Raw genomic sequence first — 26,007 nt, 5'->3', positions numbered from 1 at the left:
CGGAGACTAAGGCGAAACCTGCCAGGCAACACTTTGTTCTGCGTCGAAGCAAAAACACTAGCTTGGGAATACCCTGGAAAATTATTAAATTTTTTTGCCGTATTAATAACTTTTTAATAAATATATAATAAGGGTACAAGTTAAGCAAGTTAATAAGAAAGTTACAAAACAAACACTCCGGGATCAAATCGATATGCGCATGGTAAATTTCTGGTAACATCGATATTAAATTTGTATAAATTTCAAAAAGCTTTGTCAAGGTACTTATAAAATCTTAGAATTTAGAACCATATTATTTTCGTTTTCGTAAAAAAATCAGTAAAATGACTTACTCATGACTAAAATGTAATAATTGAAAAATAATTTAATAATAATTAAATAATGTTTCAATTATTTTCCTACTCTTAGGTATCATTTCTTCAGTGCTTTCGCAGCAAGTTAGGTTAGGTTAAGTTAGGTGAAATTCACCTAACGATTACAAAGTTCCAAGGAAGAAAGGAAGAAAAAAAACGCTTTATTAAAGGCCCGTCAAAGCTGTGTTTAAACCATTTTTCAGAGCAAATGCTCTTGCTCTTTTTGCAAACCAAAACAACCTTGAGCCAAAGCAAGGAAAAAATATTCGATATGCACATGCATTATTTTGAATTGATTTATTGCTCGATTGCCTGCTGGCTCAATATTGCACATAAAAGGCATTTAAACAAAAGCTGTCTTCCATTTTATTTCTCTCACTTTTTAAATATTTAAATCACAGCATTTTGCACAAGCGAGCACAACCTCCATTATTCAGAGTTTGAACAATCCAGCGAAAAAGGACACAAATGAGAAACTCAATTGCAAAAAGCAAGTGAAGGACAACTGTGGAAATGCAAATAAAATGTTTGGCTGCAACAGCATCCTAAGCTGCACTAGAGAGCCAAGACATCTGATTCCACTGCCATTTGGCCACTGCCTGGGGAAATGTGTCTTAGAATTTGTTTAAGTAAATCTCACTTGAACGCTTTTCATTAGGCCACTCAGCAAGGACGAACAAGCAGGATGGAACAAGTGGAGTCACGGACAAAAAAATAAATAAAATGTGTATGCATGAGGCAAAAGATTCTATTCATAAATCAAAGAAAATGGGCAATAAAAGTATTGTTAATGCACAACTTAAATTTAAACTACTGAGATCAACTATTGGTCAAAGCATTGCATAATTCAACGCTTAACACGGAAAATTTATAATAGATTTCGCAATTAAAAAGCGCTTTTTCAGTCGAACACTCACAAAGGCCGCAATACATGGCAATTTTATGTTAATTATTTATGTAAATTTTCCATACTTAAGCGGCATGTTTTTTCGTATTCACAATGTATAATTTAATTATGGCAAGACTACAAAGTGTGACCGCACTAATTAAAATTTCACCAATTGAAAAAATATTTTTTTCTTGCAATTCTTAAAGCGCACTAAAGGTTTATTTAAATCAAAACTATTGACAAATCCCAGCTTTAAATTGAAGAGAAGTTGGGGAAGCTGTCTGTGGACCAATGAGCTCTTCCATTGGCAAGCCAGCACCCATTTGAATATTCAATTAAGTCTAACTACCAATTCAGTGATAAGACCCTCTCTGAGTTAGTTTCCACCCCAAAATAAAGCCAATTGTAAGGCCTCCTCAAATGGCCTCGGAACATGGCCTACTGGTGATAATTTCAGTTAATACCAAAAAGGATGGCACTCAAAGCGTTGAGTAGTTTTCGGTGGGGATACCCCGTCCTTCCGCATACCGTCAACAAAAATTGTTACTCTACTACACATTGAAATACAGATTAAATAAAAATAAAAAACAATTTTTTAATTTTTAAAAATGAAATAAACAGGGAAAGTATTTTAAGCCCAAGTTTACATTCTAAATACCAGTTTAACATGTCTAGTTTTTAAAACATTTCAGTTTTTTATCTAAGTGTGTGGTACTGCAGGGAATGCAGCGGCTTTTAAATCAAGTAAATTTGTATATATTGTGCCTGGATATATTCGGCAGAGTAACGAGCATGTCAAAGCATTTTTGTGACATCTTTTATTTATTTTAAAACCAACAAAAGCCAACAGTCGAGAGGAGGCAAACAGCATGCATAAATTACCGCAGAGCGGCACGAAGACCGAAGTCCTCCGGATTTTGTTCCTGGTGGCCAAAGCCATTGCCATTGCCATGCAATGCTGAAATTGTGTTGAAATATTAAAAAAGAGGCCAAAACTGTGAGAACTGTGGCCAAATGCAGATGAGCGGGCACAAAATTCTTTCTCCATTCAACTTTTTGGACACTTTTCGAAGCCCCCTTCTTTGGCACTTTTGTTTTTTTTTTTTGTATTTGTTGAATGCTAAAAAGGCCACTTTAGTTTTAACCACAAAGTTTGCTTTACTGTGTGTGTGTGTGTTTGTGTGTATGTTCGGTCGACCTCGTTGCACTTTTGTTTTTGGCCAAGGGGCATCGGTCTTTCATGTCATTTAACCATGTTTCGGCCAGGACAATTGGGCTCAGGTCCAGGGCCCCAGGATCTCTACGCAGTCCTGCGTTGATTGCCAGGCATTTAAAGTGTTTTCAATGTAAATCTATGTAAATACATGTTGCCGAATAAAAGAAAGACTCTCGGCAGAAGTGGAAACTCTCGTCCGGATAAATGGTATAGCCATATTTATTCGTTGCCCATGTGTTCACTCTTCAGACGATTCCTAAGACTTTAAGCCAGTGGCTCCCTAAGCTCTGCGGCATATTTATGCACATTTTTTCGGTCCGTATTTTGCTTTCATTTCTGCACTTGTTTTTCTCCATTTTTAGTTCGTTCTCGGTTTGTTTGGAAAACCTTGAATCGGTCGCATTGATTGGACGTCCTTGCGTTTGATTGTTCTATATACATTTGTTTTGTTTATATTTGCTTTCGGTAGCACTTGGTGCATTTAATGGCATGAAAATTAATTTGACATTTAATACGGTTGTTGTATGGGCGCCATATGGATTTTTTTAATATTACTTATTCATTGTTTTTATGTGTACGGAACACAAACAAATTGCTGGCGCATATTTTATGTATTGTTTTTATTGTCACGTGTCGCCTACCGGTGATGCCTGCATATTATAATTATGAATTGTGCAAATAGCCAAGTAGCGAGCTGTTAATGTGTTAATAATTGCCAGCCAAGAGCTGTTCAATGTGTTAATGTCTTGTTATTCTGCCTGTGTGTGTGCAGTGTGCATGGCGTATGCTTGATTAATTTGTTATTAAGGATAAGTAGTGGGAAGAATAGACTGAAACATTTGAGGCGGATAATCTAGAGTATAAATTGCACAGAAAAATATAACAGAAATAGTTTAAACGTTAAGAACCTTTTATAATACTATTTTGATTTATTATTTAATAGAATTTTTCTGATTGGTGGTAACACAGATATATATAGAAGTGATGATTAAATTACACAGGTCAACAAAATGGACTTTATTAAAAGGTGCAGGCCTATTGGCATTAAAACATGTTAATATAGACGGATATAAGCATATCTGCATACTTAGTTTTCGCGTTTAACGGGTGGTATTTGGGCAATCGCGGTTTGAAAAAAATAGCAACATTTAATTTTTTGATTTAAGATATTTTCGAGGGTCTGTACTCAGTTGTAATAATACCTATGCCAAAAAATTGCTTAGATGCCCTTCTACAATATTGCACTTAAGGTTCCATCATAATTTGAGTCAATCACAGCCTATGAGCCATTGAAGTAATTTGTTCACCTCTATTCCCAACCAACTTGATGCGGTGAACACGCTTAAAAAAATACAAGGAAAAATATATGCCCTAAAATATTTTACAGGCATCTAGAGGCGTCTTTCACCGAGTTTTAAGACAAATAAGACCATTGTACGTCAAAGGATGGAATTTATAGAATTTTTTCCGTAAGAACTTAAAAAGTAACAACTATTTTTAAATCCCATTTTACATAAATATCTGACACATTCGTAAAAATGTGCCTTTCAATTTGGTTAGCAGTAGGCGCCGAACATAGACAAATTATATTTTTAAGGAGTTAATATGCCTTAAAAAAAATCCCCACCACAATTTTAAGGCGACGCCACTGTTATCTTTAAAAGGCCTACTGTGTAAAATCACGACAAACTCGTTACGTAAGAGTGACTCTAAAATACTTGTTACTTTTCCCATTCTTACGGAAAAAATTCTATAAATTCCATTTTTCGAAGTACAATAGTGGGATTTATCTCAAAAATTCGGGAAAAGACGCCTCTAGAATCATGTAAAATATTTTAGGGCACATATTTTTCCTTGTATTTTTTTAAGCCTGTTCACCGCATCAAGTTGGTTGTAAATAGAGGTGAACAAATTACTTCAATGGCTCATAGGCTTTTATTAACTCAAATAATGATGGAACCTTAAATGCAATTATGTAGAAGGGCATCTAAGCAATTTTTTGGCATAGGTTTTATTACAACTGAGCACAGACCCTCGAAGATATCTTAAATGAAAATATAAAATGTTGCTACTTTTTTCAAACCGCGATTGCACAAATACCACCCGTTAAACTCGAAAACTGAGTATGCAGATATGCTTATATCCGTCTATATTAACACAATTTAATGCCCATAGGGCTGCACCAAAAACACTGTTGGCCTGTGTTATAAATTGAATTTCCAGAATTGATTAAAATACAAAGAGAAAATTATGCCACGTTTTAGGGACAAAAAAAGGTCAAAACATTTTAAAAACGTTTTAAAAATCATAAGTAAATAAAACAACATTATTATGAAGCGTTTTACTTTTTTTTTATGTTTTACCCCTGGTTTACAAAACTTTTCCTAATTTTCTCTGCGTACATACATTTGGTTTTATTATACAAAATACAGAATTATTAATGGCGTATTAGAATTATTCAATTATGTTATAGGAATTAAAATGTATTTTTTTCATTTAAATAATCTTTAAGATAACTAAGATTATTATAATATATCCAAAGTATGTTTGATTTATTTGCGATTTTTTACAAGTTTTTTAATTTTTTTGTTTTTTTAACGGTTTTTATTCTATTTTTCTTTACAGTAAGATTACATGTTTACAGTTCGTATACGTAATATCTAAAAGCGGTTGCAGGGTTTGGGTCCCAGATTTAAAAAGAAGCTTTTTACTTTAAATGTATAAGCTTACTACAGATAAATCTACCTGAAATAATAGGTCTTGGATAACTTTTTCAAAATTGTTTGCCAAAGTAAATATAAGTCATTAATATTCAAAACAACATTTTTTATCTTCAACACTTTGATTTTATTATTTAACGGAATTGAAAAATGTTTGCTGAGCTAGGTCCGTGTTTTAAAGAATTATAAGGAACCTGGCAACCCTGGCCCATAACCAAGGAGCCCAAAAGCACCGACAAGCGACGCAACCAAGACGAAAGCTTTCAATTTGTCGTCAATTTTCCGGCACAACAGACGGAACACTTGCCAGAAGAGCAACGCGCGAGCTGCGTAGAGCGGAAAAGTAAAGTCCAGTGAAACCAGTATCAGTCAAAAACTGCAATGAAAAATTCAACAAGCCACTGAAACCCAAAGCAATCCAATTAAACACAAAACGCTCAATGAAAATGTGAAACGAAAAACAGAGAAAGTAAACCAAGCATTGTGGAATATGTAGAAAATGACAGAAAAACAGTCGGGGAGCAAGAACTTTTGTGCAAGAAAACTAAGTGCAATAAACTGTGAATAATCCCAGAATTAGCGGCCTGTGCATCGAGGGGAAAATGGGGATGGGGGATAAAGTGGATTCGGCTCCATTCTATTGCTGAATGTCCAGATTTATATTATGCAAATTAATTTCAATTGGTTTGCACTCTGGACTCTGCGGACTGTTTATTGTTGCTGCTGCTCTTCCTGCTGCTGCTGCTGGCTGCTGTTTTGTTGCTCTTGGTCACTGTAGTATTGTGTAGTAGTCGTCGTAGTACTACCACTACTATCACTGTCACTATCACTACTACAAGTTACTATCCACAGGCTTCCTGCTTTCGTATACACAAATTCGTCAATGGAGTTTTCCTACCCACACCCTCACCCTCACTGCCTCTTCCTCTTCCCTTCCATTTCCATATCCGTTTCCCCTAATAACAAGTGTGTGCGTGCCTGGCTAGATTTACCGGCTTCTCTCCGGCTAAAAACTATGAAAATTGTTTCCCAAGAATTTTTTAATCATACGAGAGAATGTAACGTGCAAAAAAAGACGAAAAGTTGGCAAGCTTTACGTGGAAAAGTAATTAAAAGGCGAGCCAAAGAAAGCTCGTGTTTACGGCAAAGAGAGTATTCCGGAAACTATCCCAAAGATCCCAATTACAAGTCGTTTAAACTCACCTTTAAGTGGGTAATTTTTAAAGTAGTTCACGCAACTTGATTGAACCAGTCCGGCAGTTAAGCACTGGGAAATGTTCGACATTTAATGTAATTGTCGATGCAGTTCCTCAAACAGATTGTGTGCGAAATGAATTAAAGAATTTGTCATCACAGACAAGTAGATTGAATGATTTAAGCAATTCCAGGTTACACATAAATGTTAAAGCAGTCCGAAAAGCGTCCGTTGAAAAGCAAAACTTTAATCAGGATAAAAACGGAGTGCTCCTTTCGCATTCAAAATGCATCTTTAATGCCCCTCACTAAAAGGCGACTTAAAGTATAAATAAACCCTCCGGTTGACAATAATATCAATTACGATATCGTCGACCGGCAGAGTCGGTCCCCAACAATGGAAAAGACCTGCACGAGACTCTCATTAAAAACCACACAAGCACTCGCACACACAAAGAGGTTCGAAAAGAAGCCAAAAATACAAAGTTGTAACAAGGCAAGACAACATTTATATAGTGCAGCAGTCAGTCGGCTGATGCTAAAGCTCGGCCACAAAACCTCGTCAGCACAATCACAGCAATTGCTGCCAGTCTCCAGACTGGCGACCACACTGAGAGAAAAATATTAATTAGCAAATAAGGTACGGCAAAGGGCAACAGTTCTTTTCAATAATATTATAAAAAGTATACAAAATGGATATGAAAAAGTGCCAATTCTACCTTATTTCTTTGTAAAATGTATGATTCAAACATATCAACTTTATATATTATCATATCATATAAAATACCTAATGTAGTATTTTTTAACAAATAATGCAAAATAGGATACACATAAACTTTATTCAAATCAAAATGATATGAATAACTTGATCTTTAAAAAATATAAAATTAACCAGCACATATCAATCTGATCTTTTGTCCATTTTTTTTCTCTGAAGTAAAACTTAAAATTTTTTTAAATTTTTATATGATTTTACTCATCTTTTTTATTGTTTCTCTCTGTGCAAATGTAAATGGGAATGGTATTGGCTTTTGAGAATGGGAACTGGGAACGATGGAGGGGAGTTCCGCAAAAATGGGGGAACCTCTGACAGACCAGACAGCTAGTAGTCCATGTGAGCCGGGACTGCGGCGGTAGTTGCACAATTTTGCACAAAAGCCAAAGCATAATCATGAATAATGAGCGTTTGTGATAAGTGATAAATGCCCGGTGGCAAATGCACAGGGAATTTAAATAATAAGGAAATTGTTTCATTCGGGTCGGCCTGGGAAAACATATACAATGGATCGATAGGACAAGACTTGCATAAAATATTTATTAAAAAAATTAAATTCCTTGCAATTAGAATTAAAAACAAAAAAAAAAACAAAAAAAATATTATGGGATGTTTTAAAAATCTGTTTACATAAAATAAAAGAAACTAACTTTTGGCATTTATTCAGAAAACTTTACGATTTAAAAACGAATTAAAATTTGTATTGTATCCATTACACTTTAAAGACCGATTCGGGGCCATCAAGTTTCCCTCGACTGAGGCATCGGCAGCCCATTTCCCACCGGGCATCGCTGAGCCCGTTTTCCTCTGCTTCTCGTCCGACTTGTCTGTTGTCTCAGGCTTTTGCTCTGGTCTTCCAGTCGGTCGATTTGACCACCCCAGGGGCTCACAGTATAGTTCGAATCGGGAATCGGTGCGGTTCAGTTCGCAAATGCGCGCCAAAGGTGCTGGGCTCAAGCAAAAAATATACATTTGAAAACGACACAGATTTTAAAGTGTTTAAATTCAGCCAAAACTTCCGGATTCTTTGGAAAATTTACTTTGGTTGAGAGTTTTTCTTTTACTCGATCTGATTGGTGTTTGTCGCAGTTCTTTCTCTCTGGGTTTATTTACGCCGTACTTTGCCATCTAGTTTTGTCAACTTTAATTGAAATTAATTCACTTTCTTCACATAGTATTTGTATCTGTGTGCACATGCCGCTGAGTGAACAGCCTTGTATGCGATCAGATTTGAGCGCAGAGGTCAGCAAATAAACAAATTGTCGCACATTATGGTTTATTATCCAGCCACGATTCATATGCAAAACGAGAACAAAATTCGAGAGGGCCCATCACGACTAGAAGTGTGCAAATTCAACAATTCCTGATTCCCATCTGGCTGGCATCTCGTCGTAAGAGTGCCGCCCTTTTCGGGTTTTCCCCAGATTGCATTTGCAATCAAAATCACCGAATGCAAATATCGGCGTGATGAACTCAAGCCATCTATTCTTATTTTATACATATATTTATAGCCGCATAGATATTCGTATTTATAGAGAGGCGAAAAACGCTATACGATTTGCATACAAAACACTTGAATACCCGCATTAAGTCGCATGGGCAACGCCTGGAATTTCAATAAGCTAAAAGTTTGCAAACTAATCAAAATCACCCTTCTTCTTCCAGCACTTGACAATTATGTAAAGCCTCTCCCGGCCGAAAACAAGTTAGCAAACAACAAAAAATGAATAAACTCGTGGTACCGTAAAACTATCAAAAAACTGTAGAACAAGTGGCAACAACTCAAAGAAACAAGCAACAAACGAAAACTCTCCAAAAGTGCTAGCAATTAAAAATAATTTCACAGTTTGCTAACGAACAAGAACAGAGGAATACGAAATATAATAAAACAGAAACCGAATCTTGAATGTCGCGCAAAATGTTGCAAGTGCCGGTGGCAACACTCGTGTTGCTGTCGCTGCTGCAAGTTGCCGATGTTGCTGCTGTCGCAGATGCAGCAGCAACAGCAACTTCAGCATCAGCAACAGCATCCACGTTGACAACCGGAATCGATGCCAGCCTGAAGAATGCCAAGCTGATTGAGGGCAAAGTGCTGCCCGATTTGGCCATCCTGAAGCGCGTTAACCAGGAAGACGAAAAGTGGCAGCAGGTCTACCGGTTCATCGACGATGGCTTTCCCGTCCTCGAGTTGTATGGTTACAAGCCAAAATCAGGTGAGTGTTTCGGGAAAATAAATGAGGCAAATATTTCAAAAAGTTTACTCGGAAAGGACTGAGAACTATTTCCTTAGGTTTTTTTGTAGTTTACTATGCTTTATTATAACTTTTTTTATGTTTACCATATAAAACCGGAATATAACTTAAGGGCAACCAATTTTTAAATATAATTAAATCTCTCTTAACATTTTTAAAAGCTTAGAAAGTTATTATAAAATGTATCAAAAATGTTTATAAAATTTTACAAAGTTTTTATAAAAAGTATCAAATATAAAAAACCACTAGTAGTAAACAATTTTTTCTGTTACAAACATTTTATAAAGCTACAACAATTTTTTATAATTTACAGTCTGAAAGTGTTTAAGCCTGGCGGTGCTATTAAGCATCAAGCTATTTGTAAACATGGAAAAAACCCAACCAAGTCTTAGCATTTCCAAAATAAGTCCACGGTCCAGACGAAAAACGTTAGTATCACTTCTATCAACAGTCGCTTTTATTACGAGCCTGTAAAGCCATAGCGATTGTGTCTAAAATCGTAAAGAACAAAATGTAGTTGCATTGTTGAAAATTGTATAACATTATATATTTTTAATTATTCTCCCAAAATATAAATTACATTTAAAAATTAAATCTTTCTCACCTGTCGCTGTGGCTTAAAATTGGCCTTAAATTGGCCGAACTTTTTCTCGGCAGTGCTGATTCCCACATTCATATGGAGAAGGGTGATCGGATATATAAAGATGGTTATCAGACTCTTCACAAGGTGCTCTACTGATTGCTGATCGTACAGGATCAAATGAAAGCTTGATATGAAGAGACACAAATTCTCCAACAAGGCTGTCCACACAAAGGGCCTGGCCAAACAGTCGAAATTGTGCCTAAGCTTTATCAGTTGTCTGTAAAAAACGTAGAGCTGAAATGGTTTTTTTTGCTTACAATGCACCTGGATATCATAAAAGACATAGAGGATCGCGAGGCCCAAATATACAGCCAAAGATAACAAAAGAGGCTGAATGCAGACGAAGATTATTCCAGATTTATTAAGGAATATGTCTAGATTTTGTCCTAGACCGGGAACTAGCACAGAAGAAGTCGCAATGATAGGCGCCGATGAAGCAATAAGTACTCTGTAGGATTGGATACCATAAATCCACCAGTTCATTCGCGGTGCCCGTCCACAGATTCTCTCGTAGCTATAAAAGGTCTTCACAAATCCATTGAGAACCTGTCGCATCAAAGTCCGATGATACCTATTCTTTAGGCGATCCATTAAAGAAAAATAGAAATATAAATTTTAAAAATAAGTTATTTCAGAGTGCATCACAAGAGTTTTAAAATCACTTAGAAAAGAGTCAAATAGTAGGTATATTTAATTTTTTTTGTAAGCCGGAAGTTTGTCTTACTTTAAATTTTACTATTTAACACCTTTATAAATAATTTGGTAGTCCCAGTGATTTAATAGGTTATATAAAAGAAAATACCTGTAATGATAGGCCAACCCCATGGCGATGAAGAAGTTCTGATTCTTGCCGATGGTCATTCCCATTCCGTAGATAAGATTCAGGGGTCTTTCGCTGCCGGACGTGGGATCCGCCAGTCCACCGAGGAACTCCAGCACCCAGTAAATTAAGTGCATCATGAATATCAACAGCAGCCAGGGTCGCAGCCAGAATCTGTGCATAGCACCCACCAGAAAATTAATCTTATGGTTCAGTCTGAATACCCGCCTGCCTTCGACATATCTGTAAATGTTGCAACCCGAAAGCGTTGTCAGCACTTGCAGCAGCTGCAGAAAGCTCGTTAGACAGGACATGGCGCAACTGACTCCTCGAAACAGCTATAGACAGTCGGAAAACTCAGAAAATGAGAGAATGGAAATGTGTGACGTTGACAAATGACTTCGTTTAGCTGTCCAAATGTTGATCATAAACAAAAAATACTCAATTTAGCCATTACTGTTAGCTGGGGATATGCGAACATAAAGGACAAAAAGCCGAGGTGAAGCTTATGGGAAAGTTGTTCGGAGAAAAACATAGGGAATCTATTTAAATAGCTAAAGTTTGTTACAGTCAGAGATTGTTAAAATAAAATAAAATTAAATAGATATAATCTACACAATCAGAAAATAAGATAGATGGATGCTTTTGATTTATAAAAACTGACATTAATTATATTGAATTTTAACTAAAACGGGTACGGAAACAAACTTTGGTAAGCCAATGTTTTAATACTCTTGCTAAATAGTATGAATAGAACGTATGAATTTATAAGTATCGAAATCCATATGCTAATCAAGAATATGCTTTACAAATTTCTGACAAAAATTTGAATATCGTGGGTATATAAATAATCAAATTTAATAGTTTTCGCAATACAGTATTATACAGTTAACCTACATAAATATTAGTTTTCACAAAAACAATCTCAAATTCGGATCCAAAACTTCCTTATAAATGAATAGCAATTTCTTAACGTTAGGTACAAGAAATGAAGTAATTAAGAATCATTGAAAATAGCTTCTGACACACCTTCCAAAAAACGAATCCAAGACGCGTGTGCCATAATAATATAAGTTAATTAAAGCCACGTAGACAACACGCCCTCCAAAAAATAAAACAGATGTACCCCGCGGCAGGGCACAAAGTTAATTACTTGATTAGCATGCGGACAGTTTGGGGATTCAGGTGTGCTGAGCGCAGCACTTAGCCGTAAATGAAACGAAAACAGTTTACATTTTTAAGTGAGCAATTCCCCAGCTAACTGGCTCTCCGTCTCCTTTGCATGTTCGCTCGGATCCGGTGGACATATTCCGGCAGACCTACCGTACACATTGATTGTGCCCAAAATCGATGTGCGGAGCATTGAGAAACCGCGGCTAAAGGAGTTCATGTTGGAGCATTTGGTGCCCGGGAAAATCTTCGACAGTTACAGCGCGGCGGCCAATGGAAATGGGAATGGCAACAGCAAGGAGGAGGAGGAGTCCTTCGGCAATGGGAACGGACACAAAATCGTTTTCCGTAAATTGGAAAAATCCCACAACAATGTTTGGCTACTCAATGGCCAGCAAATACTCCACAAGCTGCGTATCAATGAGAACCTGATGGCCATTGCAATTGATGGTTATTTGGGCGATAGGAAGTCGCCCTACTCCAAGCGCAATATTCAGGAAACGAACAAGTGAGTATGACCAACGCCACCTATTCGCACACAGTGGTTCCAAATCATGCCAATAAATAAATAAATAAAAAAAAACATTTGTAAAAAAAATTATATGAGGTCAAAGGCTAAAAAGTTTTTAATATAAACAAACATTTTAAAACATATAGAAACAAAAAAATGTTTTTAAAAATTTTACTCTTTTTAAATGGTAAAGCCAAGAAAGAACGGTCACTACCTTTCTAACAAAATAGTAGCTTTATGTTACTTTTATTAAATAAATAAAGAATAGTAGTTCTTGTTAAATTTTCTGATAACCACTGTAAAGGATTCCTGCCAAGTTCCTAGTCCTAGTTTGTTTGCGGTCAAAAGTGCACTCATGCGAAATTTATCAGGCGGCAAACAAAGTTTTTGCTGGTCCAACTTTTCGCACACACACTTCCAACTTTAGTGGGTTTCCTCTTCCGCAATTCTGACCAAGGCCGTCGAGCGAAACTCAATCTCAATCTGTGGACCTAGTCCCACCGCATCCCCATAATCATCCACTGCATATTCATTTCACACAGAAAAACAAATTAGGCAATGACTTTTTCAGTTTGAAAAAAATTGTACTACCATATCGCATTATGCAGTACAAAGATGATTAAATAGCTTTCGGCAGTTCAAAATATTAAATTGATAAATGTATTATATTTAAATTTTTTTTTTTTTTTCTGTGCATTATACAGCCGCTACAACGACCCCCAACCGTTGGAACAGCCGAACATTACGAACGCGCATGCAAAGGTGGAGCCCGTTATCAAGGAATCGAAGGCCAGTCCACTGATGTCCTTTTTGGCCAACATGAAGACGGGCACCAAGGTGTTCCAGCACTTCCTCTCCAAGAGCAATCTGACCCGAATTATGGACGACAATGCGTACACGGTGCTGATTCCCTCAGACAACGCCTTCCAGCGCTGGCATCCCATCGACTGGGGATTCTACCCGTTCTCCGTGCCCGAATTCACCGAGTCGGTGCTTAGGAACCACTTCCTGCCCATGCAGCGACCCCTGCGGCTGGCCGATGTCCGGAATATGGATGAGGTGGTCGTGACCACCATGGGTGGCGAGGATGTCGTCTTCCACGGCCAACGTAAGTGGCTCTCATAAATTACATTCCCAAATTCAATTTATGACAACGGTATGTGGCCCTTCCCTCCTTCGATAGCCACGCCCACGGTGAACAATGTGAGCATTATGTCCGACTACAACCTCTCCAATGGCAATCAGGTGTTCATTATCTCCGAAGTGCTCTTCGTCACAGAAGCTGTGGTTTCCAAATTGCATCAGGTAAGCACTGGGCCAACTTGGAAAATCAGGAGGAGAATATTAGAAAAAAAAATATAGAATTTTTCTATGATAAAATTATTATAATAAAAAATTGTAGATGCACAAAGACAAGGAGACGCCTCCACTGCTGGCATTCCCCTGGTTTGGAGCACAGTTCCTGTCCCACTCATTTTTGGCCTTGGAGAGAGATCCGCGATTTACCCAGATTACCAGGTTAGAATTTAGTAGTTTCATTGTTAAAATAAATAAAATCGTTACCTTCCCTAAAGATATCTAAACAGTGCCGAGATTGCTCCCCACATTTCGGGAGCCAATTACACTTTCTTTGTGCCAGAGGATCGGGCCTTTGAAAAGCTAGGATTCGATAAACTATCCGATGAGGTCATGGTGAGTATTAAATATTATCATAAATATTAAATGTATTTAGAATCATTTACGTAGGCCTCACAACGCGGCGTTAAAATGCTGCTAAACCATTTCGTCAAGGGCCGTCTGTACAACCGGGATCTCCGCGATAATGAGGTTTTCGAGACAATCGGCGGTGGCCATATAAAGATCACTCGCAATCCGGGCAGCAACTATACCAGCGTGAACAATGCCCAGATCACGGAAAGCGAGGTCTTTGTATACAACTTGGGCACCATGTACTATCTGGACGACATCTTGTACTCGCACATGCTGCGCGACTTTGTGAGCAAGTCGACCAAGACGAGATCCAATCGGCACGGCAGCGACTCCGGCGGAGGATCACGGAGCACCTCGCGGCCCAGCGATGTGGAGATCGTGCCCAATGAGTTCGAGGGAGAGCACAATGGCGGGGACTATGCCATCCACGGGGATGACGAGGACTTCGAGGACGAGATAATCACGCCCAAGGCGCTGCCCGTTCAGATCTACGAGTTGCCCAAATAGAGAGCGGGATCTTGAAAGCTGGGTTTATGTCAGAATATATATCGCGAATGTTAATGCGAAAATATAATAGGCGGCACTTCTTTGCATTGATTTAAAAATATTCCTCATTCTGTTATTATTCTCAATATTTTCAATCAAGTTTCTTTTACATTTAAATCTAATCTAATTTATAATTTTAAAAACATTCCAAACCTTTATAAATTTTGTTTTTTGTCGCTTATTTTATTTTGGCCATTAAGTACCGATGTGTATTATTTTTTTTGCAATTGATCTGGGTTACAGCAAGAAGTTAAGAAGGGAGGCGAGGCGCTTAAAGCGTTTTTGTATAGTTCTGGGCTAATTTTTTAAAGCATTTCTCTAGTTTAGTTCTTAGTTCTTCGTGTATATTTTAAGTTTAGCATTGAACGAGGCGGTGAAACGAAGTATACTACAAATTCAACATCAAGAGCAGCAGCAGCGACAGCAGCAAATATATAAAATCTAATCCTAAAGAACTTATCAGCGATTTAGACAAAGCTTGTAGACATAGCGAGAAATTGCAGCCAAACAAATTACTACAAATATTCAAAGAGTAACGAGTAAAGAGTAAAGCATTCCCGTAATATTCGAATTAGAAGCAAAATTTCAAGAAAATATAAACATATACGTATACTATGCAAATTCAATTAGCGCTCATCAGTGTTTATGCTTTTTTGAGTCAATCCATGTGAGGGAGCATAGCGAAAACATATCGGCTAAGTCGGCGACTCGAACCTCGAGCGTTCGAAATTCATTCGAAGAAAATTCCCTGGAGGGCATTGGCAGAGGACGGGAGCGTGGCAAGATATATCTATAAATACGAGTATATTACGAACAGATATTGTATTTTTTAATTTAACGGTATTGATATATAATGTATCTGTGTATATGAACAACAAAAAAAGCAATGAGAACAAAGCATCCAATTTTATAATAGTTTGTTAAAATAAAAACAAAAATCTTCCAGAAAAACAACACAGCCCGCATTTCGTTTCGTTGAACTTTTTTTTTATTATGAATTAGTTAAACTCAATACACATGTAAGTATGATTATATTATGTACCGATTTTGGAGTATTGTATATGCGTTTGTATATATATGCATGTAAATAATACCTGTAATTCTAATTGACTTAAACGATAGGTTTTAATGGAGAGGTTGTACAATAGTTTGCTAAACATTATTATCGATTTAAAGCCATAACTTAAAGTACTAGAACGAAGCAAGTGACAAATGCCAATGTGTAATGGAAATTAGAGTAGGCAGTGGAAAATGAAACAAAATTATCATATCAAATGCATATTGCTTATGGTTACGGAGAGTGATATGATATGGCTCTTAGGTTTATTATAACTTCACATGACACACAAAAATTCTGGATTCAACTACAACTACAGTATGCAACATAATATTCGATCTTGAGCTTTGCTTGGTTACCTAAAGTCGCCCGTTTCTAAAGTAACATAAAATTCTACAATGTTAATGTGATATTCTATTTTGATTGTTAAAATATATTTTTAATTTGCTCGAATTTTCTTTTGGTCGATTCGTTTTTGCTATTATTGTTTTGTGAGATCCAATTTTGAGGAGTAGCGTTGTTATTGATTCAAAATTAAAAGTTCAATAAAGTCAAACTTCTCCAAGTAGAATTTTAGAGCCTCTAAAGAGTAAATTCCAAGAAAAATTACATGTGCATAGCGAATTTATAATTGAATACTCATGTAAAAACTAGCTTGTATACGATAAACTGGTATCACGTTTGACTCTAAAAAATATAAAACCCAGCTTACATTCCATATAAAGTCTTACAAAGTATTAAAGAATATTTTCTCGAGAAGTTTAACTTTTTTGAAAAGAAATATTTTATAAAACGCTTCTCTGCCTGAACTAATCTGATCAATGTCTAATCATTGTGCTCATTCACATCGTTGCTGTTGGTAGTGCCTGAAGGGTTGTTTTGACTGCTTGATGTCTCAGTCTCATTATCACTCAAGTTGACAGGATCTACGGTTTCGGTATCCACTTCTGGAGCAGCTATCTCAGCTACTGCTCCACCAACAGCGCCCTCGAGCTCATCGGCAGCCGTTGGCTTTGGCCTGAAGCTGTTGTTATCCGCATTTAGCTTGTAGTTCTTGAAGGGATCCGGCGATCCCGGCGGCTTTGACTGCTGCGATTGTTGTTGAGCCTGGGCCGATTGTCGCTGAAGACGCCTTTGCTGATTGCTGAACGTAGGACTTTCCGATCTGGCCCTTTGCAGCATGGGACGCTGCTGATGGTAGGCGGAATTCGGATCATAGTCGCGTGATCTTCCAAATTCAAAACCATTTTGCCACTGTACATGTACATTCTCGTACGAGGGATCCTCGTATTGATAGTTTCCAGCCAATCTATTGGGGTTCCGTTTCTCCGCTCCGTTTCTCAGGCGACTTAAAGTGCTGTGCAATGGGCGAGCGGACGCATTAGTGTCCCTTCGTATGGTAGAAGCTGCACCGGCTGTGGCACAAGGTCCCACGCAGGAACTCTGGAAACGCACCATATCCTGGGGTAGACCACTCAAACGGGGAGTGCCGTACGGATTCGACATCTGAGACGCCACCGAAGCGGTGTCGCAACTAACGCAGTCACGGGAAAACATGAAATTGAAGTCGATCACCTGACGGAAAGATAAATAGTGAGAAAAAATTATATTATCTGAATAGTTAGAGTAACCTACCTTGCAATCGGGTCCTTGGCCTATCCACAGCGGCAACCATTTGTTGACTAGCAACCATTGCAAACTGGACTTGGAGATGCGGTTTAAGGTCCCATTTCCATTGGCATCTCCGGAAGAACTTGAACGTGCTGCCGTAGAAGTTTTCTTGGCCAAAGTTACACTTTTTCCCGATCCAGTGGATGTAGTTTTATCTAAGACTGGCGATGCTGCTGTGGAGGATCCTCCCGACTCCTTGGACGCCTTGCTGGCAGTTTTCACCTTGGGAATAGCTCCCGTTGTCCGACTGGTAATGCCATTCGATGAACTTGGAATATTATCCGCCGGGGAATGCTCTTCAACAGTTGTTGCTGCTCCAGCGGAAGCAGATCGCGCGGCTCGCTCCATAGAGACATTTGGCGTTAATGGGGAATTATGGGCAGCCATGGCACCTGCTGCTGCTCCAGACGTTTTGTAAATATTTGTCATGCTCTGCGAATTTTCGCCATGCAGGCAGCTGAAGAAACTGGAGGCACTGTTTTTCACAGGAACCTTGACATTGGCGTACTCTACGGGGACAGTGGAACCAGCACCTGTCACATAACCCTGACAATTGGGAACATTGCAGGTGCCGGGTCCTGCACCGCCAGCTGTAGCTCCTCCAGATCCGTTAGCATTTAATCGAATGTGTCCGACTGTCCCGAAGTGTGAGTGCCCTAGCACGGCATAATGTCCTCCCAGATTGTAGTGATCGATATTGCCGCAGGACGAGCTGAGGTGTCTTTCAATTCTTCCGATTCCATGGCCCAAAACATCGAGACGTGTATAGAGCGGCACTCGATTGGCAGCCGATGTCCTGTAAAGCGGCTCATCCCGGATTTGCTCATAGATATTCTCGTATCGCATGGTTCCCGCTCCGGCATAAGGCAGATTGTAGCCATCTGTGGACTCCGTGTCATCGAAGCTGCGTTGGCGCTGACAATTGGAGCGACTGTTCGAATACAGTGGACTGCATCGAATCCCGTTTCCACAGCGGTTTCCTATGGGATTAAAAGGAAGAGTTAAGTGTTAGTTTAATCAGTATTTCTGATGACCGATTTTGAGTAAATAAATAAAATAAATAAATAAATAGTAAATAAAATTCAGGCAGATTTAATGACAAAAATATGGCCCTTTTTTTCTTTAAAAGAAATTGTCGTTTGAATTATTTCGGAATTCATGCCATCCATTCATTCAATTCTATTAAACAGGGCTCTAATTTAAATTTGAACCGATTTGAAACTTATAATTGATTTGAACTTCGCTTACCAATGCTAGCAAATATTTCTTATTTGTTTGTTTTCTTGTTTGATTTTAGCTTGGTTTTCACATCATCGTAATAAATGTTAAAACTAAGTTTGCTTATAATATTTACGGGAAGCAAGGCAAAAGTTTTATAACTAAAACGGGTTAATTTAAATACAGCTGCGATCAATCAATTAGATTAAATCGTCTTCTGGTCAATATTAGATTTAATTCTCACCATTCTGCATATCTATGCGAAAGTTACGTCTGTATCCGAGGCCGGATCTCACGGCTCTCGGAACATCGTAAGCGGCGGAACTGCTGGACCCAAGGATTCCTCCCGCGGCAGATCGATCATATAAGTCATTCCTATAGTTATTCATGGGCAGTATGCGTTGAGGTTGTTGCTGTTGTGGCTGTGCTGGCTGTTGTTGTGGTTGTTGTGGTGGTTGTAGTGGCACTGGAGCTGTTGGTGGCTGCGGATTGTTGTTGGAATTGGCTTCAGTTGGTGCTAAAGGTTGTTGCTGCTGAATTTCCTCGGCATTTGCAGGGGCATTGGCATTAGCATTGGCTGCAACTTGATTGCTGTTGCTACCGCTGTTGTTGTTGTTGTTGCTGGGCTGGCCAATGGGCGCATAGATGTTTTCGTAGTGTGGATGATTCGGCTGGGGAGCTTGAGCCGGCGCAGCTGGAACTGCAACCGCTGCAGCTCCTCCAACTGGCGCCATATTTCCATAGATGGCACCACCAATGGCGCCCTCCATTGTCCCCTCCGCCTGGCTATTCTCATCATCCAGCAGTGCGATGGCCAGCGAAGCAGCTTGGCTAGAAAGAAAAAAAGAGAGAAAATTATAAATCGCTTTGTCAACTATCTATTTCAATTAACTTACCGAGCCAATGCACCCTGCTCTTCCATTCACATGGGCTTATCGATCATACAGACGCCCGCATAACTGCGTCCGATGGTCATCAAGGCAGGCAATATCCTCCAGCTGTCCGAGTCCGGGCAGTAGACCTCCACGGAGGCGAGGTTCGAGGTGCCATCATCGCCACCGACCACATACAGCAGGCCGTCGTGAGCCACCACGCCAGCATTTCGGCGACAGTAAGACATTTCAGCCACCGTACGCCAAGAGTTCGTTTCACAATCGTAGGCTTCCACGGATCTCCTGACCATGGGACCATCGTGTCCACCCACGGCATACAGGATATTGTTCAGCACTCCCACACCGGCGCCACTCCTTCGCGAGTTCATCTCCGACACGGCGACCCAGGTGTCCGTATCTGGATTGTAGCGCTCTACGGAGGACAAGCACTGACGGGTGAAGCCATCGTAGCCGCCGACGGCATAGAGAAGTCCATGCACCACGCCCACGCCCACAGAACTGCGACGCGTCGACATGGAGGCGATAAACCGCCAGATGTCAGTCTTGGGATCATACATCTCGGCACTCGACAGACCCGTTGTGCCATCGAATCCGCCCACTGCGAAAATGCAGCCATTTAGGACAGCTACTCCCAGGGTAGATCGCCTGGCCTCCATATTGCTGCAATTGGCCCACTGATCGGTGGCAGGATCGTAGACATCGACAGTACGCACGCGCAGGGAACCATTGAATCCACCGACGGCATACACCTTATCACCCAGGACACTCAGGCCCGAGCGGCATCGTCGGTTGGGCATTTCGGCTGCCTGGTACCACTTCTCCTCTCGCAGATCATACCACTCCACGGAGCGTATGGCCTTTGGCGCCTGTCCTCCGATGACGAGTAGAATCTTGGGCATTCCTACAGGCTTCCTGGGCACCGTCCTAGCGGATTTCGTCTCAGTGGGCAGCAGATGGTAGGTCAACGCCTCAATAATCAGATTCTTGCATACAATATTCCCCTCGAGGAGGAGCTCCTTGTCCACGCGCTGGGTGATGTACTCCTTGGACAGGAACGGCAGGCGCACATGCTCCATCAGCACCGAGGTGAACTGCTCTCGCATCGGGACATCGTAGCGCAGCCAAGCGATCACGCACTCGTAGACGCGCTCCTCGTTTGGCACCGAAATCCGGTCGTTGCCTATCAGGCTGATGACCTGCTCGTGCGAGAGGTTCAGAAACTCATCGAACTGGATCACCTCGCTGCAAATAAACCAAATTCAAGCAGTCAGTACTGGGGCACAAGTAATGCGCAGAGTGCAGTAAGCCGAAATTCAATTAATCGCCAGCAAACCGGTTCATTGTTTTTAATTGCACATTTGCTTTCGATTTTGCGTCTCTTTATATTCATTTATATATATCTTAATCTCATGAAAAGATACTATATTATTATGGGTATTGATTTAAGCCAAGATATATAATTTTCAATTTCTATTAAACTATTTTTAAGGAAATGTTCTGAAAATTTCATCTCTGTTAATTTAATTTTGCTGAAGTTAATATTATAACAAAGCTTCTTTAAAATATTATTTAAAACGTGATCTTATAACATTGCAGTCTGTTATAAGAACTGCGTCAAAAAATAGGTGCTTTTAGACACCAATACGTGATTGTCTTATAAACTACTACTTGGTAGTATTTTTAAAGACGTTGAAATTAAAGCATTTAAATTTAATATGTGCAAAGAATATTAAATAAACTATTTCATTGTTTAATAATATAGGCAAAATAATTATTGTCTGAAAAAAATACACTTGAACCTAATAAACTATTATTACCCTCGCAATCTGTAAGGGATTTTATCAATAAACCTGTTAATCTAATTTTGTAGTTTCTATATTGTGGTTATTTCTAGTAAGCTAGCCATAAATTCTCAATCGCTTTAAATGCAAGTCGAATTAAAAATGAATTAATGATTACGTTTATAGAACGCTGAAGAGTACAATGCTAATAAATACAATCGCAAATGTAGAACTTAATAATTTTGATTTACCAACAGATATATGTACTTGAAAGGTACACATATTCCTATCTGTTAGCACGCAAATCAAAACAGATTTATTTTTCCTGCCCATATTGCGTCATCGTAATCTCGTGCCACTTACTTAAAATGCTGCTCGATGTAGGTTTCTGCGTAATTGAGAAGCTCCACGCAGGCATGAAGATCGGCGAACTCCCGGATGCCCAGGCAATTACTGGCATCTAACTGGGTTTGCAGGAAGTCGCAGCAGGCATCTCGCACATCCGTCAGCTGCAGCAGATTGGCGGCCGTTAGAAGGACTTGTACATTATCCTCGTTTACCTCCACGGTGGCCGTGTAAACGTAGTCGATGAGCAGCTCCAAGGCCCTGGCATCGACGCTCTGCAGGGTGATCCTCGCCTGGCGCGACTCCTCGAAGCTGTTGAACATCGCATAAAAGTACGGACTGCAGGAGGCCAACACCATGCGGTGTGCGTGGATCTCCACATCGTCGGCCACTAATATCACATCACAGAGCTGTTTTTGTCTGAAAAAATAAAACGGGATAAATTAGTTTTCTAGTGCAAATGTGCTTAATGTTTTTAAAAAGTAATTTCCTTGAAATTAACGACATGCATCAACAGTATTAACAACTTTTAAGTCGATTACAAACAAAACAAAATTCTATTTGACCTTTCAAATTCCTGTAATGGGCCGTTTTGATTGCCAAATAAACAATTTAAAAGTGTGCTGAATATTTTCAAGGCTGTAGATGTTTGTAAATCTAATTTTTTTCCGCAAAAAAATTAAATGAATGTTTTGTATTAAAAATATAAAGTCTGGTTATTATTAGTACTATATAAAATTCGACTAAAAATTATAAATTACGGGCGAACTTAAATTTATTATCATTACTCGAAAAAATGCTAAAATTTTGTTTTTTGCAGTATTTTGTGACAAAAATAATACTCTCTTCAGAACTTTTAAATAAACGGCCCATGGATCTCGAGTTCGTTGTTTAAATACAATCGCAAACAATGAATATTCATCCAGTTTACAACGCATGCCTTACGTTTTCGATTACACCACATTCACTTTTGACGCCAATTCCGATTGGGTTGAAAAAACTTGTTTTGTGTAAGCTGCCAATAAAGTTTCCACGCCGCCAGTAGTTTTCCAGATACCCAAAAGCGGAGACGCGGAAGCGGAATCGAAATAAAATTCGAAACCGAAAGATTTTGGCCCCACCAAGTTCAAGGTCGTGGCCCAATGCGAAAACCGAAGGCGTATGAAACTCATCATAATAAAAACTAGACAATAATTAATGCGAATGGCCCCACGACAAAAGCGTCGGCAAATATAGTGTGCAAACACAAATATTAGCAACGGACAGATAAACAAAGCGAACTGCGCAAATATGTGAGTGACGATCGTCCGACATTTTCAGCGATTATATTTTCGCATCTTGGCCCAAATCAGAGAACTCGAGAGGCAGACGGCCCACCTGTCCCCGTCCAATATAGGGATTTAATTATGCCTCCTTTGTTCGGGAACAAAGGGAGCTGGTTTAAATATAGAAAGTATGAAAAAATTCTGTTCTAGTAAAGTTGGTAGGTATACTTTGAGGTAGGTCAAAAGAAAGATTCGTTTTTGGACAAGGAAAAAATTATTTACGGACCAAAATAAAATTTTTTCCTATTTCTAGCAATCTATGCCTTATTGAGGCACAAAGATAATTTATTTTTAAATAAATTCTTTAAGTAATTAGCCACAAATCAAATAAAACAACCGGTAAAACGTAAATTCTGTAGGCGGTGTAAATCTTAAACCCGTTATCAGCCTGATTTAAAACATGGCTTCATATTTTTTTGGCTATTAAAAAAGATTACTCATCATATTTTGGAAATATTATGATGACAATGTCAATAAATAAGAACGGAATAGACTGGTTTTTTGACAATGTAGGCGAATCTTGCTTTTGACAGCTTTAGCGTTGTAAAATTATTTGAAATAATTTGGATTTTAAAGAACGCACAGTTAATAGAACTTCCAAAAATCCTTTTGTTTCTTAAGAGCTGCATTTTTACCTATGTAAGAGACATTATGATAAGGTACATGCTCAGTTACCTGAAGTGCACTTTTTTCAGGGCTAAATACCATATGAAACCTATTCTAATCTGTACCCAGAACAGATGTCTCAAATGTTCACACATTTTTCAGGATCTAATAACCCTGACACAGGTAGCATATTAAGGGATTACGAAGTCGGAGGATCGATTTGAAATAGACCCCCCGATACGAACTCGAGTTATCCTTACTTTCTCATCTCGTTCATGGCGTCGAAGGATCGCGCCGTGTGCTGATCGTTGCTGTACTGGCCCACTGTGCCGCGCTCCTTGCCATTTGGCCGTTGGACGTGCTTCTGCGAGCTCTCGTCCAGGGAATTCTGGCTGGCGTATCGCAGCAGGCAGCTGCCCCGTTCCAGTCCGCTTCCTTCGGCGGCGGGATTCTGATGTTGCTGCTGTTGTTGTTGCTGCTGCAGCAGCCTTTGTCGCTGTTGCATCGCTGCCACGCCCACCGCGGCGCCTAGTCCGGGCGGTGGCGCCACAAACTCCGCCCCCGCACCGCCTTCATTCTGCGGTTGTTGCTGTGCGTTCTGCCCCTGCTGTTGTTGTTGCTGCTGCTGCTGGTTGTTGTTGTTGCCATTGCTTAGGTTGCTCATAATACCGATCGTGTATTTGGTTAGCAGCGCACTCAGAGCTATCATCCGAAAACGGATCGGAGACGGAAATCGGATCGCAAATCGGAGGTGCTTCGCCCAGTCAGGAAAAAACAAACCGAGGTGGTGAAAAATTGTACACTTTCTGGACGCGACTAGCTAGCGGTGGGCAAACATCGATGGAAACATCGATGGATCGATGTATTTATACATTTTGGAAATATCGATAATTGCGCTTTATCATCGATGTTTGCCGTTTTAAAAAAGTCTTATAATTTTTTAATATTATGCTAAACATTTATTAGATTGTTGCTCTCGTTGTCTGATGGCGTGAACATGAACATGAAGCTGAATAATCGGACCAATATTTATTTAAGTAAAAGTCAAATCTGCATTGTAAGTATATGTCCGCGAGCATCGTTTCTTCACCTCTACAGGTATTTTCAATCGTAAATTGTGTTGTTTATTTCGATTTGAGCGCGCATCATTTGTATAACATATTGATAATAATCGGCGCGACCAGAGCAGTGTGACCACACTGAGCGACGGCTGGTCGCAAATATTAGTTTGGTATTTACCTAACGGTCAATCCGAGTATAGAAATTATTTAGCAATTTTTTTAAAATTGATTTTTTTTTTATATTTTAACCAGAAGATTATATTTTAAAAATTTATTTATCCTCACAATAAAAATTTACATTCAGGCTATTCCCCAAACTGTTGAATTACTGAATTGTTGAAAATTCAACCCTAATGGAAAAATTTTCTGAAAGTATTATTTTGTATGGAAAATCTGAAACACCTGACCCAAATTCAACAATTCAGCCTTTTAGCAGAGAAATGTATATTTTCATGGTTTTTGAAAATTCTTCAACGAATATTTAATATTAATTTGCTGACTTTATTCCATATTACTAGTCAAGTGGATCAAAATATTTGAAAATGGGAAAATGGGATGTTACGTTTTCTTAGGCACGTTCAGCTATGCCCTTTGTATGGCGAGTTTCTGACATAAGCAGATTTTTAATTTAAATTTTTTATAAGGAATTAAAAAAAAAACTTTAATTCGATCGGACTTTATGAGATATAGTCGTCAAAAAAAATGATCTTCAGGTCGTTTAGTCTGACGCAACGAATTTCGAACGCGATTTTCTTTCAAAACCGACACTCAAATTAATTTTCTTTTTTAAGGGAATTATAACCAAAGCAACCGCTCTGCACGGAACTAATAAGATTTATATGTTTGTTTATATGAATTCAACCATTCAAAAACGCATGAAAATAGTTTCGTAAACACACTTTGAAATGGCGATTCAAAGCAAATAAGATCTGTAAGCATTCATCGACGTAAATTTTTGCTATGTGAAAAAAGGGAAAAACGCCCAATTCCACAGATTTAATTAAAAACACATAAATTCTTGCTAATATCTTGATCAACTTTATTTGTTTGGCTTTCTTTTTTGAATTTTTTGTTTTTTGAATATTGATACTCATGCTCATCAACATTTTGGATATGTCAAATACATTAAATAGGTCTTGGAAACAACTGCTTATTGAATGTTTATGAATAACAGCAACCACCTAGATAGGAATACATGATTTAGGTATATATTTAATATAGCTATAGCTTATGCGAAAATCGGTAATATTT

At 38.8% G+C, this 26,007-nt stretch overlaps 3 protein-coding genes across 7 annotated transcripts; 1 reads left to right on the top strand and 2 right to left on the bottom strand.

Moving 5' to 3' along the window:
- Positions 1-5,448: 5,448 nt before the first annotated feature.
- Positions 5,449-15,751, top strand: LOC108067631 (uncharacterized). Of its 5 annotated transcripts, none has more exons than XM_017156750.3 (8): positions 5,449-5,521; positions 8,813-9,360; positions 12,180-12,540; positions 13,248-13,651; positions 13,727-13,848; positions 13,946-14,061; positions 14,118-14,235; positions 14,290-15,751. In XM_017156750.3, exons 2-8 carry the CDS (start codon positions 9,054-9,056, stop codon positions 14,758-14,760), a joined length of 1,899 nt encoding a protein of 632 aa, XP_017012239.2. In that variant the 5' UTR covers positions 5,449-5,521; positions 8,813-9,053; the 3' UTR covers positions 14,761-15,751. The 5 variants fall into 5 exon arrangements, with proteins under 5 accessions (XP_017012239.2, XP_017012240.2, XP_017012243.2 ...); XM_017156751.3 differs by having other exon boundaries at positions 5,468-5,647; XM_017156754.3 differs by lacking the exon at positions 5,449-5,521 and adding an exon at positions 6,966-7,012.
- On the bottom strand, positions 9,687-11,176 carry Grl36b (Gustatory receptor-like 36b). Its single transcript, XM_017156755.2, has 3 exons — positions 10,845-11,176; positions 10,004-10,613; positions 9,687-9,890 (listed from the first exon to the last, which is right to left on the bottom strand). Exons 1-3 carry the CDS (start codon positions 11,174-11,176, stop codon positions 9,687-9,689), a joined length of 1,146 nt encoding a protein of 381 aa, XP_017012244.2.
- Positions 15,752-15,764: 13 nt separating the features above from the next.
- On the bottom strand, positions 15,765-24,528 carry kel (kelch protein). Its single transcript, XM_017156749.3, has 6 exons — positions 23,956-24,528; positions 21,783-22,184; positions 19,642-20,880; positions 18,990-19,576; positions 17,492-18,507; positions 15,765-17,431 (listed from the first exon to the last, which is right to left on the bottom strand). The coding sequence occupies exons 1-6, from the start codon at positions 24,402-24,404 to the stop codon at positions 16,682-16,684; spliced, it is 4,443 nt and encodes a 1,480-aa protein (XP_017012238.2). The 5' UTR covers positions 24,405-24,528; the 3' UTR covers positions 15,765-16,681.
- Positions 24,529-26,007: the final 1,479 nt, after the last annotated feature.

The sequence above is a fragment of the Drosophila takahashii genome, chromosome 2L (genome assembly GCF_030179915.1).
Source record: "Drosophila takahashii strain IR98-3 E-12201 chromosome 2L, DtakHiC1v2, whole genome shotgun sequence".
Lineage (NCBI taxonomy): Eukaryota > Metazoa > Arthropoda > Insecta > Diptera > Drosophilidae > Drosophila > Drosophila takahashii.
Note: the sequence above shows the minus strand (reverse complement) of the source record. Positions and strands in the feature narration are given on the sequence as shown.